Source organism: Eleginops maclovinus, chromosome 21 (genome assembly GCF_036324505.1).
Source record: "Eleginops maclovinus isolate JMC-PN-2008 ecotype Puerto Natales chromosome 21, JC_Emac_rtc_rv5, whole genome shotgun sequence".
Lineage (NCBI taxonomy): Eukaryota > Metazoa > Chordata > Actinopteri > Perciformes > Eleginopidae > Eleginops > Eleginops maclovinus.
In genome coordinates, this window is record NC_086369.1 from 11301044 (window position 1) to 11320283 (window position 19240).

Genomic DNA, 19240 nt, shown 5'->3' on the forward strand with positions numbered 1-19240 from the left:
CGGGGAAGTTTTATAAAGTACGTTGAGGTAAGATTTCCTCGCAGAGGGAGGGAGACGGTCTTACAGGAGAAGGGATGATTTGAAGGACTAATGTGTAAACCATCTGCGGGACTGATAAAAGTGATTTGTGCTCATATTCATGTCATGCTCATAACAAAGGAGTCCGCTGGGGCTCTTTTGATCAGTCAGGGAGGAGCTGAAAACTTTTTGAGTTTCAGAAATGTGACATTGCAATTTCTCTAATATCCTGTTGCACAATTCCGGGCTGAGAATTGGGATTAATGTGCACACTCAAGCAGTTTAGGTGAGCTCTGTGGGTATGTATTCTGTCACCCTGCTGTTAGATATCTCACAGTGCGTTTGCTACAGAGCAGGGTGAATCAAACACTGCACAGCCTGTATGCTCACATAAAGATCAGCCTTAATGTAAAGCATAACAGCAGCACTGCCAATAGACAAAGGGAATCCATTTGGAGCCATTTCACGCATGGTCTAAGCCAACTAGCTAAGGAAGAGCAGAAGGAGGACAGTGGATAATAAATGGGAAATTCTCCCTCACTGTCCACCTCTGGAGGAACAGTCTTCCCACTCTTTCCGCAGGTGACGACAGTAGAGAGGGAGCAAAGTCTGCTTTGAATCTTAATGTCTGTTATTCTATTTTTGATAAAAGCATGCGTATAACTTTAGCACTTTGAAGGCTCTGAGAAACTGCACATTCCCTGCAAGTTTTTTTCACGTTTGCAGATTTTGGGCTATGTCATTTTTAACATCGCACACTCAGTCCCTTGCCTATCTCTGTGAAAGCAGAGCCAGCCTGAAAAAGAGATGGAGGAGTTTCAGTAACTCCTGCTGAGATGAGAAGTCCCTCAACTTGGCTTCTAAAGGAATCTCTGAACATCTTCAAAGCATAAAGATCTCCTGATATGGACTGGTGCTGCTGAACACAACATGTCTCCAACTGATCCTGAAGACACAGGCCGGCTTCAACAGCAGGGTAATGTGATATTACTGAAATGTGGAGAAGCAAAGGACAGGATCCATGCAACAAATGATTATCTGAGGAGCTCCTACATAAAAAAGAACCTTCTTACTTGATTTAGTTCAACAGAATCAGCTTAATGCTAAAAACTGTGAAAAAGTATTCTATATGGATCTAAAATTGGACCAAATGGATACAATCCATGATATACCCACAAGATGCACGTTTAATGTGAAAGGATTTTTTAAAGTTAATTCTGTGAGTGACTTGGCAATGTGTTGTACAAGATTTTCTGCCCAGAGGAATTTGACCCTGTTCCCCCAGACTATGCAGCCCCCAACAATGACACCACAGTGCCCCCTGCTGCAGCTGGATAAAAGGACAGTCTGAGGGGAGCAATAAGTCATCAATGCTCCACAAGCTCCTATTTCAGCCAGTGGATCATTCTGACACCCAGGAGAGGTGATATACTTCTTCTGATGTATGCCATCATTGACGTGCCCCTGCCTCAGTGGAGTGAGTCACTGTGGAATAAAGAGATGTTTGGAATAGATCATGAATTCCCTGATGTCCTTTCAATGTAATGTGCTTGTGTTGAGTGCACTCAATGGGGAAGCCAGGGCACAAACAAGTTGTAAGCTTTGACTCGCATTTGCATCACCATAAGAACGCCAAGTGTTTAAGACAAAAGTCGAATCTCATATATAAGATTGACTTTATTAATCCCAGAGTATAGTTTGCTAAAACACCAAAGTCCATAGTTCACTGTAAATGTATTGAATATTAAATACGCTGTTTTATTCAGAATCACACAGAGTACGCTGCAGAGGAGACACACAGACACGTGTGCGCCTACACACAAACCCAAACCAATAAGAATGGAGAGGCATACACACACACACATCAGAAAAGACCACCTCTCAGTGTGTGTAGAGCGCCAGAGGCAGCATCCTCGGCTCGTGGTTAAAAACACTTTTTGATATTCATATCAGCTCCACACACTCCAATCAAATATATCTGACATGTCTTTTTTTACCTCTCTCCCAGATAAAATAATGAAAAAGTGGACTGTAGAAACCTAGCAGGGCGGGTGAGGTGTTTGATCTAGAGAAAACACAGCAGCATTCTTGGAAATGCACAAGCTGCAAAACATGGAAGATAAAAAAAAAAAAAAATGAACAAATTGCTAAAAAGTTGGAGAAAGTTTTGAAGCAGAAGACATGGAATGGCACATGGCCAAGTAATGGGAGGGGGGGGATTGTTGTTGTTAGGGGGGGGCACTGTCCCATTGGCCTAGTGCCAAACCTTAACCATGACCAACAACGCAAACAGAAAGAAGGGTTCAGCCTGAGGACTGGGAAGGACTGATGGGGATAGACAAATTAAGTGGAAAATAAATGAACTAGGCAGTGCACATATCAGCACCAGCATAAGAATACATTCCTTAACTAGCTATTGTTTTTCATGCAATTAAACAACTCACCACATTTCTAGCACATGTTTAAAGTAGCTCTAGATCTCTTTGGAATAAACTCAAGAACTTCCTGCAGAAAACATCCATGAAAGTGTATTACACAGCAACCCTCGAAAAAGGCTGATTTGCATAGAGGAAGTTGGGCTTGTCAAGTCAGAGTAAATCTAGATGTATGTTCTTGGACTCAGCCTTGTTTAGCACATATTTAGCATTCACAGAGCTAACTGATAATAGTGCACTTTATTGCTCTGTGTGGGGGGGAAAAGTGTCATTGCTTTACGGCCCTCTCCTTATATGAAACACTGCTGCCAAGGTAAATGCAATTTATTCTGCCTCCCAAGTAATGTGTGGCTGAAATGTTGCTCTGTACTCCCTCCCTGCAGCAAAACTCATTTTCACAGCCCCATGACAAAATATTACCATAGGCTTCAGAATGAAATGTCACAATGAGTCCTTTGTCAAACTAAAGCAGGGGGCGAGTTCTCCTGATGCAGGGGGAGGAGGTGCTGCCTCAGGGGGAAACTCCTTGGTCTCAGGGGACACACCTGTGCTAATTGGACTGCTAATTGGAGCGTGGCAGTATGACAGCACATACACTCAGAAAACACACACACATGCAGATAAAGCCAAGTGCACACCAGGAAGTATGCTTCACTAAAGTTGTATATATATGTTGGGGGAATATTTAACATATTAATCGTAACATATGAATGGAACCTGGAAATGTTAGGTCTTTTGGTTTGACAGCAGTGCAAAAGTTCGGTGGCATTTTTTATTTCTTTACTTAACTTTTCTCTTTCTCTGTGATAAGCGTGGAGGCAACATGTTGAATAAAATATCAGCATGTGTTGATGGTGCAGCAACCTGGTTTAGGATCTAAGGATGTGCGTACGTGTGTGCACATTCACTGAACAACACACCATACAGTATTTCACCATGTGTCTTAATCGGAAACACAAACTAGAGAATGCTATGAACATTACACTCCCCAATTCTGTAAATCTCATAATACATATCATGTCTTCAACCTCCGTCCTGCTAACGTCTTGATCTTGAAACACACAAACACACTTTCGACTGCCTTGCCATTTCACATGGAAAACATGTTGTTGCTGAAAAAGAAACCTGCTCCCATGTGCACTCCCACAGAAGAAGAAAGAAGCGAGGTGCATGGCAGAACAGAAAAAAGGGTTTCTGTTGGTTGGAGGAGATAGATGGGGATGTGTTCCACATTTGTTGTTCAAAGAGCCTTGTTTGAATTTGAGTAGGTGGCACATCTGTCGACTACTTTTTTTCTGTCATCAATTATTAACACCCTGTCATTGCTGGCAGCAACAGTCATCATTATTTCACATAATGACAAAACTATGTTCACAGTTGTGCTCACGCAGTGTTTGTGTTGTTGAAACTTTTTTATAACAAATACAAAAACTAAATGATCAGCAAAAGCTCCGTAGTGTTCTGTAGTTAATGTGTGCATATCATAGTGAATTCCTAGCAACATATAATAAGTGATCAAATATATAGTGTGTTTATCCAGAGCACTCCTTAGCAATATTGATGCCTGAACCAGGTCTGCTTAAAATGAGACGATTAAAACCAATTTAAACTCAAATCCATATTCAAAGTCATATGTTAATAAAAGAGTCTACTTGGCTAATGTGGTGCTTGGACTCAAACACCACAGTGTTCTGTACCACCTTACCACTTTCCCCATGCCAACAGGCTGTATTTAGGCAGACCCGTTATCTTAAATATGACTTCTGGTGTATGAAGTCAATGAGTGTGTGTGTGTATCTGTATGTGTGGGCGTTGCAGAGATCAATAGAGTCAGTTGGTGAGTCCATGTGGCGTTCATTCACTGCCTGATGATCAATATCGGATTAGACAGGAAAGCAAGAGCTGTCTCTCGTCTTCTCTCTCATCTCACAGACTGTTTAAGGGCCCTTGAGGACGCGGTAGGGAGAGGAGAATAAACAGCAGAATGAAGAGCGCAAAGAGTAGTGAATGTATCCGTCAGGGGTTCAGACGAGGCTTGGAAAGAATACTGCACAAATACATCAGATTTTTTTAACATTGAGAGGAGAAAGTGTAACAGGAGATATCAAGATTAGGTCATTAGAGGACACATGCATGCAGATGGAAAAATAGAAAACTAAAAATGCAGATACACACACATAGTATATCAACTATAAAGCATATTATTGAGCTTAAAATCGGGGCAGTATAGTCGGTGAAGTTGCATTTATTCCCTAAAATGATAAACATATGGCTATATTTTCAAGCATTTGGGTGCCCATATGGCAGCGTCGGGTGATTTTGTTTAACTTAAGTACAGAAACGTGTTACATTATGTCAGGTAACTGCACACAGCTTGCCCAGTTTGTTGGTGCTGTAAAGCCACAAAATAGGATGAAGGCCAGTGTTTGGTACTATTTTTGAGGTGTCTGTCTCCCTGCAAGCTGTGAAGCCCCACCAGTGAAGAGTGACTGTTTTCTTAGTCAGGTCAAGTCCATTATTATATCTAAAGTGACTTATAGCAAGTGTTTAACCTTCATGTTGACAAGCCTTACTTCAACCTCACCCAAATGTATCTTTATCTAGTTGTCAACACAACATCCATACAGGTTATGTGCGGCTAGGACACACACACAGCTTATAGTGGAGTACTACGAGTAGGTGAGGCTTCAAACTGTCAGTGGGTGAATCCGGGCTTTTATAATGTAATGGCCTTTCAACAAGGAAGCCAGAGAGAGTTAGTGACAGGGGACAATGCAGCGAGTCATATGACTTCTCCTTCTTCTGTGTAAAGACAGACATTTACACTAATGCATGTATACAGGACAGCGCTGCTGGCACAACAGAGCAATAATATCACAAACCGTCGTACGTGTGTGCATGTGCGTGTGCACACTGATGGATGAGTGTCTTCAGAGATAAATGGGTGCCTATTATTTGTGCCTTTTATAGGCAAACTCCCTGCTGACTTCCGAATGGGAATAGCATGCCGTCTTCTCGCACACGCGCGCATGCACACACGTATACACACACGTTCCCATAACGAGCTACAACTGAGGGGCCCTAGGCTCTGGCACATCTGTTGTAGAGGAGACATAAGGCATTCATGCAGGGACTCTCAAGATTCTCCATGTATTGCCACACACACACACACACACGCACACACACACGCACACGTGATGAATGAGCACAAAGGAAGAAGGAAGGCATAGTGGTGGAGGGATCTTATGATAGTTTTTGCTAAAAATCCCTTCTGGATAAAACCATGGCTGCACACAAAGACACACTGAGACACATTCTCCTAAATTGGCCCACTGACCTTCAGATACCCTCTATAATACATGCAGCTTTTAGTATTCTTGACTTCTAGTGCAGAGAGACAGAGGACAAAAGGATGGAGACAGTCATTTAGCATATTAAGGACAGAGAAACCCTTTTATATACACAGCTATGAGTCATTAGGGTCTACTTTATTTTCTCGTAAATCGAAACTTCAAGCTGAAGTATTTACTGTATTGTTTGTTCACGATGTAGTTTATAAACTGTATTCATTCTAGGGTCGCAGGAGAGAGGAAATCATTTATTTTATTTTAGGAAGAACGTGGTGTACTTTGAGAGAGATATTAAGTCTAGATCTATTACCAGGTGTGCGCTTTGCTATACAATTAAATCATCGGTTTGATGGATGTTAATGGGGAGGAGAGGTAAAAGTCACACCCACAAAGCTATGAGGCGGTTTTTGTTATTTGAGTAGGGAACGTTGCCGAAGAGCAGTTGCACAATCATCCATAAATCTGAAGATTAGTTTGAGGAATTCTTAAATCCTTTTGTCTGAACGATGCATAATGCCCATCACCATCCAATTTGGCGTGACGTGTCTTTATACAAGCCAAAGCTAATATCAAATATGCACAACGAAAGCAGAAAATCATTACATTTGAGCAGCAAAGATGGCTTTAAAAATAACAAGGTGATAGGATCTCAAAATAATTGCCATCTAATTGGATCTAGGTGTGTGTGTGTGTGTGTGTGTGTGTGTGTGTGTGTGTGTGTGTGTGTGTGTGTGTGTGTGTGTGTGTGTGTGTGTGTGTGTGTGTGTGTGTGTGTGTGTGTGTGTGTGTGTGTTTGTGTGTGTGTGGCTATACATATATATTTTAAAGACCATTTGACTTAACCGAGTGACACTGATCACACTGACTTGCAGCTGTACCAGGGAAGAAGCATACAGCCTTTCAGCGTGTGTGTATGCCTCCAGTATTTTAGCAGAGCATGGACATAAACTGAAGAGGTCTTTAGCCTTTTCCCATGAGAGAAGAGGCACTGAGAGCACACAGCCGTGGTCTTACAGGGGATCCAGTCCTCTGTCTGCTACAATATGCTGCCTAAAGCTCTCGAAACCAGGCTTAGCTTCCCGGCCTGGCATCCCCTCCTTGCCTCCAAGTGCCAGTGTCAACTTCAGCAGAGTTCAGCGCCAGCAGCCAACGCCAGACTCAGCTTAGGTTGTAATGCCTGCTTTCCTTTCTCCTCACCACATTGCTTCCTTTTCCACTTTGGTTGGATTTTTATTTTATTGTTCTCTCTTGTTGTGTTTATTGTTCTTTTTTTTCACTTTCACAGGGTGTCTGCTCATGTGTTGGAAAGCTGCATGGCAAAATCCTTCAAATGTAAGACTGTGCACCTATACTCATAGATATACTAATTACTAGATTATTCAAAATGACAAAATGCTCAAAATCCCACCACTGGTTTATATCACATCACCTTTTAAAAAAACAACCCAGTCGAAGACAGAGCTTTCTCTTCCCATGTCTATTTAAGAGGCAGTTTTTCAGACCTTGGAGTGACTTCTGTCCTGTGAGGATGATTATATATATGGTTGTGAGAGAAGTAGTCAAGTGTTGAAAACAGCCGCTCATGGTCTGGGGACTCTTGAGACAAAAGCTACAGCGGTTTACTTGTCATGCAGAGGAGACACCCGCTTGGTTTAACAAGGAGCTGAGAGGCAGTGGGGTGAGAGAGAAATAGGTCTATATTCAAAGAAATAAGCAATTGATGGAAGATTGAAGTTTTTTGTTTAAGATTGCAGCTTCTGTTGAACTGGCTCTGACTTTGTATAAGTAATTTCGTCTGAGGACAATCGTACTGTAGGGCGGCATTGAGAAAGCGATGTTGCCCCCATGAGGCAAGGTGAAAATACCCAAATACGGAGAAGCTTACTTCCTCTGAAATGGGCCAAACTCACTCTGGCCACATAACGACAAAACTAAGGATAAATAACAAATACATCTTATCCAAATCAAAAGATAGAAACCAGGACAATTTATCTTAGTCTGGATCCCTGTCTGATGCCAGTGGGCCCTTTGGGTGCATTGTTATCTTAGTGCTCCTAGATACACCCCTCCGGGGGTCTTTCGGAGGACGTCAGGATTGCAGTAGGGGGGCTGTATCTGTCACCTCAGTTTAGGGCCTGTCTCATGGCGGCTGACCCAAATCAGCTCCCTGGGGCAATGCCGAGCCCCTCCTTAGGACTTCACCGCTGCAGATAATAGGCTCGTATGGCAAGTATCCAGACACTGGAACCAAAGCAGCCCTGACAGCTGTCAACCAGGACAAACAGCCTCCTGCCTGACACACACGCACTATGAAAGCATGGTATGCGTGTGGTTGAGACATGCACAGTTGGTTTTCTAAATGTGTGTATTTTATTGTCAGTGTGGGTCTCTGCACTTCTTCTTTTTTTTTATCATTTTGGCACTGCCTATCCATAGCTCTGGTAAACACCCTGGCTTTTCCAGACAGTATTCAGGCAAGCCGACGCCATGTCAGAAGCAATTTGGCGCATCGGCAGAAATCTCTTCCTGTAGGGGAGCTGTCATGGAAGGGAAATCAAAGACACCTACGTGCCTAGCTGGGTTGCCTGCAAGCTGAAAAGAAGGCTTGGTGACATGACTTGATTTCGCCCGTTTTACAGAAAACCCAAGAAGAAGATGGAGTAGTTGCCTGCTGCTGTGCAATATGGAGTAATATCATTCTCACCCCAGGCACATGGGTCATGTATGTCATACTGCATATGCTATACAGCTGAAGCAGTAGTTTTGTCAACAAGAGTAAACCAATGTTATCTATGCTGGTGGCTTAGCAAGTCCCTATCAGCAGGTTCAGCAGGCTGTCAAAAACAGGTGATCCTGATTTCAAGAGGCTATCCTAGTAAATGGAACAAAGTCTAAAGGCTGAGTTCAAAGATGGGTGTGTTCTGAGCAATGGGGGTTTGGAAGTGGGTAAGGGAACATTGCTCCCCCCACTCGATGCCCCTCGCCCTATATTCAGTGATTTAGAGTGATACCAATATGGTCTCTAGTTGTTATTCATCATTAGAATATTGGCACTGCTCTGTGTGTTTAGTTGGTGGCATGTTGTCTGGTAATTTTTTTATCAGATTGTACAAAAGCAAGATAAAGCGCAGTGAATCAAAACTACACGTGAGACAATATCTATAGTTAGGCCTGTGGTTCAGCTTCCAGTGGATGGGGGGGGAAAACAAAGGTATGTCCCCTCTGTGAGGCATAATAACTGCATAAGTGGAAAACAGGGAGTTGCCAAAAAAAGAACACCATTGCTCAACACATCTTTTCAGAGTCAGTGAAGTTCAAAAACTAAGAACCTAATAAACAAGCAACAACACACAATAAATCCAAATCCCCAGAGGGAAATGAAAGGAAAAACTGCTTGCTTCCACCCACGAGCCTCTGAGCAGAGGAGAGGATAAATTGCGCTACCACACTGGGTCGTCAGAGCTGACTCTGGTCCTTACAGGCTAATTACAGCTGACCACAGGAGGCTGTACGTATGTGGGGGCATGTGCGATTCTGTCAGAGGGTGTGCCTATTTCGGTACGTGTTCTTCTGTGAACATAAGTGTGATGTCTCATTTGTCTTTGTGTTCTTTTTTTCTGTCACCATGACGGCATTTACATTATCTGGCCAGGAGAAGTTCATGTCCTGCTATAGGATTAACTTTCAAGGCAATACATTGACAGTGGTATTTAGGGCAAATTCAAGATGTTCTTTGCTAAATTCACCATGTCCATTGATAGCTGTATTGACAGGAATGACGGCAGCTGTTCAAAATGTTCTCTCCAATAGCTTTCAGATCTCAAATGCCATTGATGTGTACATTTAATAACCTGAGAACCATGATGAGAAAAGGAAGGGGCTCAGCCACGGGTACTCAACCTCAGTCAGGTTCCTTTTAATGGTATGTCTCCATCAATATGACACTGTAGGTACACCTCCACTGATCTTACTGGTTTGCCACCAGAGGGCAGCACCTGAGTTATAACACATTAATGACAGAATTAAGCCTTTCAAAATGAGACTGGCCTAAGAGTATTGTTTGTGCTGTCGTTGTCCTTCGCCACGTTCATAAAACAGAACCTCATCATATTGTTCTAAAAAAAAAAGTGGGTCCCCTGGATCCACTTTTATGTATCATACTAAGTTGGAAGGATATGTAGTACGTGAAAGTATAGCTAGAATAAATACTGTTACTTTTCAATGTATGAGGAGAATGTATTACACTGTGTGAGAGATGTTGGTGCGAGACAGCCAACCAGACACAATAGTCTTCAATCTGTGCCAAAAGAGGCTACAGTCACTCCCAAACACACACACACACACACACACACACACACACACACACACACACACACACACACACACACACACACACACACACACACACACACACACACACACACACACACACACACACACACACACACTAGCATACACACACAGCACAGACAAACAGAGTAATTAGTCTTTGATTTCCCCCGGCAGTGTTCTGGTACCATGGGGCAGCTGCTGGGACCCTGCTTTAGCCTTGGCTAATTTCACTCACGGCTTGATCTCGACCCAGCACAGGTGCCCACTTGGCACCTAACCGTCGTTGCCATGGCAATGCCAACTTCAGGGGCCAAGAAAAAGCCAATTGTCCAGAGAGTTTAACCACAGGAGCCATGCATGTGGTTCTCATTATAAACAGGCAGCATTAGCGCAAAAAGAGGTACAGTCAGATATGGAGAGTTTATTTGATTTCTCTTTCTTTACTTCCTATTTGGTTTTGGCCTTATTCTTTTTTTCCCCAAGGAAAAGCATGTGTTATTTATTTATTTATTAATGAGGCTGGTATCCAAAAACAATAGATATGTACTCACATTCTGTTCAGCAGACAGTATACAGACAATACCGTGGACTGTTTTTAAGTGACTGCTTTTACTTGTGCTTGAGTGCCTCTTAGTGGTCTACACTTGTAACTACAATATCCATCAAGCTGCAGGTCCACGCCTGCATGCACCTGTTGTAAAATGTATTAAACTGAACCGCTGATTCAGGTCGTGCTCTAACAAGTGTGTTCAGTTAAATGCCCCTGATGATTCACCCCTCGCCCATGCACTCATTAAGCCCACGGGACAGGCTTGCTTTGACGCATCTCTGTTTATAGGTAGATCCAGACAACACACGCTAAAGGGACCCGCATCTCCACATATGATATCAAGCCCCCTTTAGATGAAATATCTAGATGGCAACTTGCACACTAAGCAAGCCATCCATTTGGATAAGGCTCAGTATAGTGTAAAGGTGATAGGGAAAAAACAGTGCACTAAGAAACGATGGTTAGGAAGAACTCCTCGCACTCATCATTTCCGACCATCACTTCTATTGGATGTGACATCGTTAAAAGCAGACATCCTCAATCTTTGATAGTGATTTGGTGTTTATGTGTTACCCTACCACTAAAGGTAATCCTGTATGTGCTTTATATCACATCTGATTCCATGAAAGAGGGCTTTATGTTGCACGTGAAAAATATGACAGGAATTACAGGAAGTTGAAACAGATTTGCATTTGTGTCAGACAATGAGTTTGTCTTGCACAACAATAACAGTTAGGAAGTTTTATATACCGATTTAAATGCTAACGCAAGAGCCCAATTTCCCAGCAATGACCATTACAGTTGAATCTAATTTGATCTAATTGGCACCATCAGACCCATTTCATTCCTTTATAAACTCATTTCAGCAGACCCATATTGTGAATATCTTACCTAAGGCCATCTCCAAACCAGGAGTCCTTTTAATTGCCACATTGCCATCTGGTGTATGGATGAAGTGTCTGTATCAAAGCCATTTCCACCACACTAAATGCATTTCACAAGTCTTACCTAAGGCTCTTGAGCTAGAATACAGTTTACATTTCCACTTTTGACTGACTGTATGAAGTTGAGTCTTTGGCTAGAGGCTTATTCAGGCCTGCTGGTAGTCTCATGTAAAATGATCATGCGTGTGTCTAAAGCTATCTGTATGAAACTAAACATGAGAAGAGCATTCTCTACTTCTCTGTAAAATACTTCATTTATTTTATTTTATTCCTGTGGCTTGGGGGGAAAAAAAACACTCAACATAGTATCTTGGTGTACTTATTTTTTAAAGCCAAATCCTTTATTCAAAGCACCGTTGTGTTGCTTTTAAAGTAACACCCAGCAGTCTGTGATGACTCTTGTATCAGTGAAATAATCATAGCTAGTGTTTTTTTTTACACTGACAATGATATGCTATTATACACAGTGTGACACTACCTGCAAGATTTTTAAATCCAATTATTATTCTCTTCACTGGAAAACATTTGATCCTGATGTAATTCGAAGACATAGCTCTGTTTAGCATCAGAATTTGTATAGCAAAGAGAAAAGGACACTTGGAATTGCAATGGGATATAATGCACATTGGCTGTCAAAACTGATACTCAAGCAGAGAACGTTTTTATACAATCAACTGGTCTAGATTAAAAATATGTTTTTTCTTCTGAGTTTTACTTCACTATTTAGACCAATGGGTGGCAGTAGCGTGCCAACAAAACTAGTGTAGTAGTATCTGGACATTGTACTCAGAGAAACAATGCAAATATGTCACCAGCATTCATCAATATCTGTTTAGGCTATATACATACAGCTCCCTTTACCATAACAAACACTTTAACGGCAGAAAGGGTCATTTTTGCAAAACAAAACAAAAACTAGCCTTCTGTAAAAAACAACACGCCTACAATACTCCTAAAGCAAGTGAAATCAAAACGACGTCTTCAATGTGAAGATCTGTGGAGCAGAGACAGACAGGCTGCAGCATGCCGCTCTATGACTGCATATGAATCACAGCATGATAATCAAACTGCTGAACCCGAGCCAGACATTTCACACACACACACACACACACACACACACACACACACACACACACACACACACACACACACACACACACACACACACACACACACACACACACACACACACACACACACACACACACACACGCTCGGCTTGGGTGCTCCCAACCGTAGACTGACCGAAACTTGTAAAGTGACAACAGCAGTTTCTACATTAACTCCCCTCAGCTTGTTTTTCCTCACAAAATTGATTGCACATAAGGTTTGTACGACTTTATATTTGGGTAATAGTTTGGATCTCTATAAGACATTATTGTGTGATTGCAATGGGTTAGTTTGTTTGGGTCACATGGATATGGGCGGCTCACCTGAGCTAGGTGTGCGTGTGTGCGGAAGAGAAGGTGACAGGGTTGTTGTATTTTTTGTTGACCGCAAACTTTATGATTGCTTTGATTATTATTACAATTCCTTTGTCCACGTTGTACAAAGTTGATGGTCTCATTTTTCATTAAATGACATTATCATTCACTGCGTTTTTGTCCTCAGCAATTCATATGTTGGTAGCGCGTCAGACAATTGCAACCAGGCCCGGCTCAGCCTCTCAGCGACTTAGTTTGTTTCCTGAAGTCGCTATGTATGTATAAATCATACATGGGGAAGACAATCATTTGTTTGATTCAAAATGTATATTTTCATCAATTGAATGGTCGAAATGCTAGTTTACCAGCACAGACCTACAACTCTTTTGAAATCATATTATTTTAAATGTTTGCAAGTATAAATAATATCAAATAAATTCAAACTAACTTCTGACCAACAGCTGCCAAAAACAACTGCTGTATTTCTGTGCTGCTCATCTGTAGCTCACATTGACACTAGAAACAGTGTTTGCAAAGTGGGCAGGTTTTGTGATTGTCATGGGGCCTGAGTCCTGTCTTACACACCAGTCTGACCCGAAGGCAAGAGGACAGGCATGAAACTACAACAAGCCATAGTTCTGTACGCCAGCAATGTCAACTCAGAGTATAGAGGAAGGTCGAATCTAGGGCATGCCAAGGTCAACAGCAGGACCTCGTGGCGCAACGGTAGCGCGTCTGACTCCAGATCAGAAGGTTGCGTGTTCAAATCACGTCGGGGTCAATTATTTTAAGGACCTCGCATATCCCATTAAGCGGATCCTGTTAACTGTTAGAAGACATTACAGAGTTTAAGAAAATGAATGTTCAGCTCTGTCATCAGAATAGAATGCAGGATAAGCAAGTGATTATGGATTACTTGGAAAAAGACTGCATAGCTTTGAAAACACAAAATGAAACGCATAAATTGCCAATGTCAATTTGAAATGACTGTACTTAAAGCTGACAGTATAACTTCAGCATGTTATGGCTAAATGGATTCTTTGTTTCATGATAATTGTAAACTCGTATACCATTGAGGGTTAAACGTGTTATCACAAGGCTCAAGTCAGGCGACAAAATGAAGCCACACAATTAAAAGTGGAACAAAAATATCAAAGACAAACATGTTGTCACAGATTTCGAAACCCAGCAGACCAACAACAATCTTGTCGCAGCACGGCCCATGAAGCCTGTGAAAGTTCTACATCCATAATAAAAACAACAGGTCTGTCATGAAGGGGTTACAATTGACATCTGAACTGTGTTCTTACTTGTAGCAGAGTGTAACAGGGCCAGAGAAATAGCTCATGGGAAGAACTGGACAGACTGGATATACTACTAACCACTAGACATAACACACACATACAGGGACACAAGCATCCACACACACCGAGATTAAATCCTATTTGTACACACACACACACACACACACACAGGCAGACGGTGATTCAACAACAAGTGTAAAGTTAGTTTTCTCGGCACAGATCCAGCTGACCTAATCACTCTGTGTCATTTAAAAGAACTACAAACTGTGTTAGTGTGTCATACTTGTGACTTTATTATCACTCCTTATCTTTTTAAGACCGTCTGATATTGTCAAATGTTTGACAGTATAATACAGATAGGGCTGTGAGATAAAACTTCACTGAGAGTAATTTAGAGATATTAAAAGAATCAGTTGTTATTGTAATTGTTCTTTTTCATCATCCAACGTTATAAGTGGAGGACACACAACCACCAGGGGGAGCAAATACTTACCCATTCAGACTATTGGAAGATAATGATTCGGAGAAAACACATTTATATGCCAAGTGGTTTTCAACATAATTCTTAAAATGTCTTTCTTTCTTTCTTTCTTAAAGTGTGCTTTGTTTCTACAGCAGGAGTTGTATTAGGACAGGGGAGGACATTAAAATAGGAGAAGGAAGAAATGGGGCGTTTTAGACAGCAGGTGCAAAACAGCTGCTCCCACCAATGATCCCATCTGATGCGTTACCATGGCACCTACCACATATTCATTATAAGCACATGTACTATACTCTTCTTCACTCGTCATTTGTTATTCATGCACAAATGGACACAAACAGCCAACTAAAGAGCACCTGCATACCAAACAGATCAACTATTTTGAAAAATGCACAGCTCACTGAACTTTAAAACTTGAACATCGAATATGGGAATTATAGTGCACAACATGAAACAGCATGATGTACTGTATTTGCAGATTTCACAAGACAGCACTGGTTTCAAGACACAAGACACCCTGAGAGAACTGATGGTAATCAAAGATAAGACTTTCAATACAAACTCACATGTTTCATCACTTTTAGAGGCATACATTATAATGGCCCGGTTGGGCTTCATCTTTGAAGTGATGAAGAACCCAGATAAATCCTGCGTGTCATCACTACACGGGGTTACTTTGTGTTAATAGTAGACCACTATCCATCATGTGACACATGTGACATGTATCATTAACCCGTTTCCCGCTCACAAAGACACAAAAAGGGGTTACAGCTCACTAACTGGCCAAGCATGAAAGCCAAAAGCTATAGTGACTCAGGTGTAGTCAGCATTGTTCCCATGGGAAGGATGCAGTGGGATTGTGGGTAATCATTTGCAGTTGGTCTAGTGGGTGGGGTGGGTAGTGTGATATCATGCTCCTTTTGACATGCATTTGGCCCACACACTGGAAAATATAGTAATACACACACTCACACACGCACATCAAAGTGGAGCTTGAAGCAGCACAGAAGAAAACGCTGTATCATTCAACCCTACATTTATGAAAGGAATGGAGAGCTACCAGGAGCTGGAAATGATTAAACGGAGAACATGGTGGTTTGCCGTGTTCTGTGATGTCTGAATAATGATGAGAGCATGAAATCAGACAGGTGCAATCATAAGCACATGATTAGAGAAACTGTCTGGAGTACTTGCCAAAGTGTTATGCAAGCATTCAGCTTTCAGATGTGACCAAAGCTATTTTTGCACAAGGAAGAGGAGAATGGAAATGAGAAGAGGTGGCAAAAAGGACAGTTTGGGGAGATAAACAAATACATTAAATATGCAAACACACTCTCTCATTTCCAATGCACACACTCCATTGACTCACCCTATCTTTGTCATCCACCACATCGCACAGCATGTCATCCAGGTCCAGAATGCCTCCATCTCCATGTTCCAACCGGTGTACCTGGATCCAGTAGCTGGGGTCCTGGAAGGGAAAAAAAGAAACTCTTAGCTCTGTCATAAGTTCAACTGTATCTGCACAATAAAGACTTACGATTTGAAGGCTTATGCAAGTAAAGTCATACAACATGTTGTCGGCCAGGCCAAAGAAATAAGAAGCTTGCGTCTCCTTGGGAATCAGCTGATCCGATCACCACAGGGTTCATATAATGATCCAGTTAGCTGGCACACAGAGGCTCTGATGTGGATATGGATTGACATCATCAAAGCAGTTACAAAATACTAAATATTTTTAATCCCCGGCTGGATTGCCTGCAGAGTAAGCATAGCTATGGCTCATACATTTCGCCTTGTGGGAGTATAAAAGCAACATTTTATAAAGGGACAGGAGAAGTTACATTTAGCAGTGCTTATAGATTCCAATGTAAGCCTTACAAGGTGAGACTCCTCCACCCTCCTCCGTTCAATTCAAAAAACTGTCCTTCTCTTTTTTGCATCAGCATATGAATATCATTCATGCATGGATGATGCATTCAGGTACAGCTGGTAGTGCACGTACAGTACTAAATCAACTCAGTGAGTCCAGTCTAATACGTTACTGAGCTAGTTATGCTAGTTTTACTCAGTTGTGAACAATTACTCAGAGATGCCTTAATAGAGAACTATATTTTTTAATGGAAAATGCTGAATATGTAAATCAGCTTCAGATTGTGACTGTAGGCCTATGTGAACAGAATCAGGTAAAATAATCAATGTGTAATTTGGACGCTTGCTACTAACACATCAAAAGAATAAACGTGTTCCTTTGCCATGTTAAGAAAGAATCTCCCCACTTGTTAGTCTGTATCATGTTCTCTCTGTATTCCCCGTCTTTCTCTTTTCCTCAAACTGAGCTGTCTTATGGTTTGTGGTTGCATGCCTTCATGCATGGCTCTGTTGTACTGAACTGCAATGCGGTTCACCAGGCAAAATGGTCTTAATCATGAGGGGAATCACTGTTTGGTATTTTTCCTTCCTCCTGAGGTTATTAGGGAGGAAAAGATGGCAAGTATATCTGGGACGTTCTCAAAAGAAAAGCCATTTGGAAACAGAAAGAACAATTACCTAGTTCCCATGTTAGTAAATAAGAAAAAGCATGACACCACAATTTGTATATTATTTACTACCGCAAACTCACCCTCTGCATTAAACAGGGGAACACATCTTTAAATGTACACATGTTAACACGGCCCATGTAAATGTTGCTTGGTTCTCATCCAGTCTTGTTCCTTGGAAGGATTATTACAAATATGAGTCTGAGAGGCCCAGCCCCATAGCTTAAGAGAATTTCAGTAAGGACGGAAGGAAAGTATTTGACATTGAATGTTTAGAGTTACCTTGGTTCAAAATGCTGTTGCCTCCAGCGAGACAAGAATTATCAGTTCAAGGACTCTTCTTTCTGAGAGTATTAACAAAGAATTCTGGGATTGGGTTGCAGTCGGGCTGAATGCTTTGGTGTATACTGTAAATAAGGTCTTAACTTGCATACAGATATTAAGATGTTTTCATCCCATGTGGAAAGTTTTAGGAACACCTCCACCTTCAGCTCACAAAAAAACCCAGAGGTTCAAATAACCGTTTAGCATACTTTAAGTAACAAATGATGCCTTCTCTCCAATCCTGAAAATCCCCTCCACTGTTGAAATGCTGGACATGTCTTTTAAGGTTGTCTTAAAACCTGATTCTCCTTCCCCAGTAAAGGGTGACAATCTCATTTGACCCCCACCCTCTTAAACCTAGAATTACTTTAGAAATATTTATGGTGGAGTTATTTAAATATAAGGAATAATATGAAGCATATTTTTTCTAAGATGGAAAATCTCTGAGTTTTTTAGATGGTAGAGAGGATCTTAATCAAATGTTGAACACGTGTAGTATGGAAGCCAGTACAAATGGACTGAAAAGAAAAGAAAAAGAGGGAGCAGATCCTCAGGACAAAGAGTGCATTGTGACATTCAAACATGTATAATACTGTAGTGTAAGCAGCGGGTAGGGGGGACAGCTGTGGAGTTGATAACATGTTAGCTCAGCACTCTTTTTACTACTAAAATCACTGTGTTGTGTAAGATTGGCTCATGCTTTTAAATCTGTATTCCCCTATAACTACAGACAGCTTGCATAGTGTTGATAATCTTAAGTGCAACCACGTGTCACCTGAGAGAAAGGGCTTTACCGACCCTGAGCACATTAAAGCCCCATCACTATTCAGGACCAGAGCCCAGAGCCCCTTTCAAGCATGCACTGAAACCCTGAAATGATATAGACACTACCCGTAACAGCTGTATGTGAAAACACAAATGTCTGAATATTACTGAGGTCAAACCGACATTAAGATGCAAGCTCCGTAGTACAAAGCGTGTGTTATATTGAGGCCCATTTGTGAATGAATCTGCTAATTGCCAGGAACATTTACTGTACGTTTCTGATATTTCTATCGCAGCTTGAATTTAACCGTAAATACATTTACGAACCCGCTTTGTGACCACCTGCATCAGACACTGCCACCTGGGCGCTCTACCCAGGCGCTGAACCACAATAAGTATTCCCAGAGGGGGGAGAATGCATCTGACCCATCAGGCTCCTGTTAATAAAACGGCTTAAAGATGTTTAATCAAAAGCTTAGAGAATATGAGTCAGCACTGAATCATTTGATCAACAAATGTACAGCTTTGATAGACAATCTGAGCAGGGTTGGACAAAAAGCTTAGTGAAATGTCAAAGCAGCACATTTGTCCACCTTGCTGCAAACACTAAAATACAATTACACGCAAAAAACAAATTCCATGTCTATTCATCTTACATAAGCTGTCAATGGAATCAGAAACTTTAAAGTGGAAATGATGGGAGGGTAGCTTCCATTATCCTTGCACAGCATTGCCAAATGTAACAGCATATGTACGTTGTTTAATGAGATGAG

General features: G+C 41.5%; 1 protein-coding gene and 1 non-coding gene across 2 annotated transcripts in view; one reads left to right on the forward strand and one right to left on the reverse strand.

The window, feature by feature from the left end:
• LOC134884130 (partitioning defective 3 homolog) overlaps window positions 1-19240 on the reverse strand; it is a 278180-nt gene that overhangs the window by 232444 nt on the left and 26496 nt on the right. Inside the window, 1 exon segment of the mRNA XM_063912802.1 lies at window positions 16208-16309. Within this exon segment, the coding sequence (XP_063768872.1) occupies window positions 16208-16309 (102 nt within the window).
• Window positions 13763-13834, forward strand: trnaw-cca (transfer RNA tryptophan (anticodon CCA)). Its single transcript has one exon. It is a non-coding gene; the product is annotated as a tRNA-Trp (tRNA).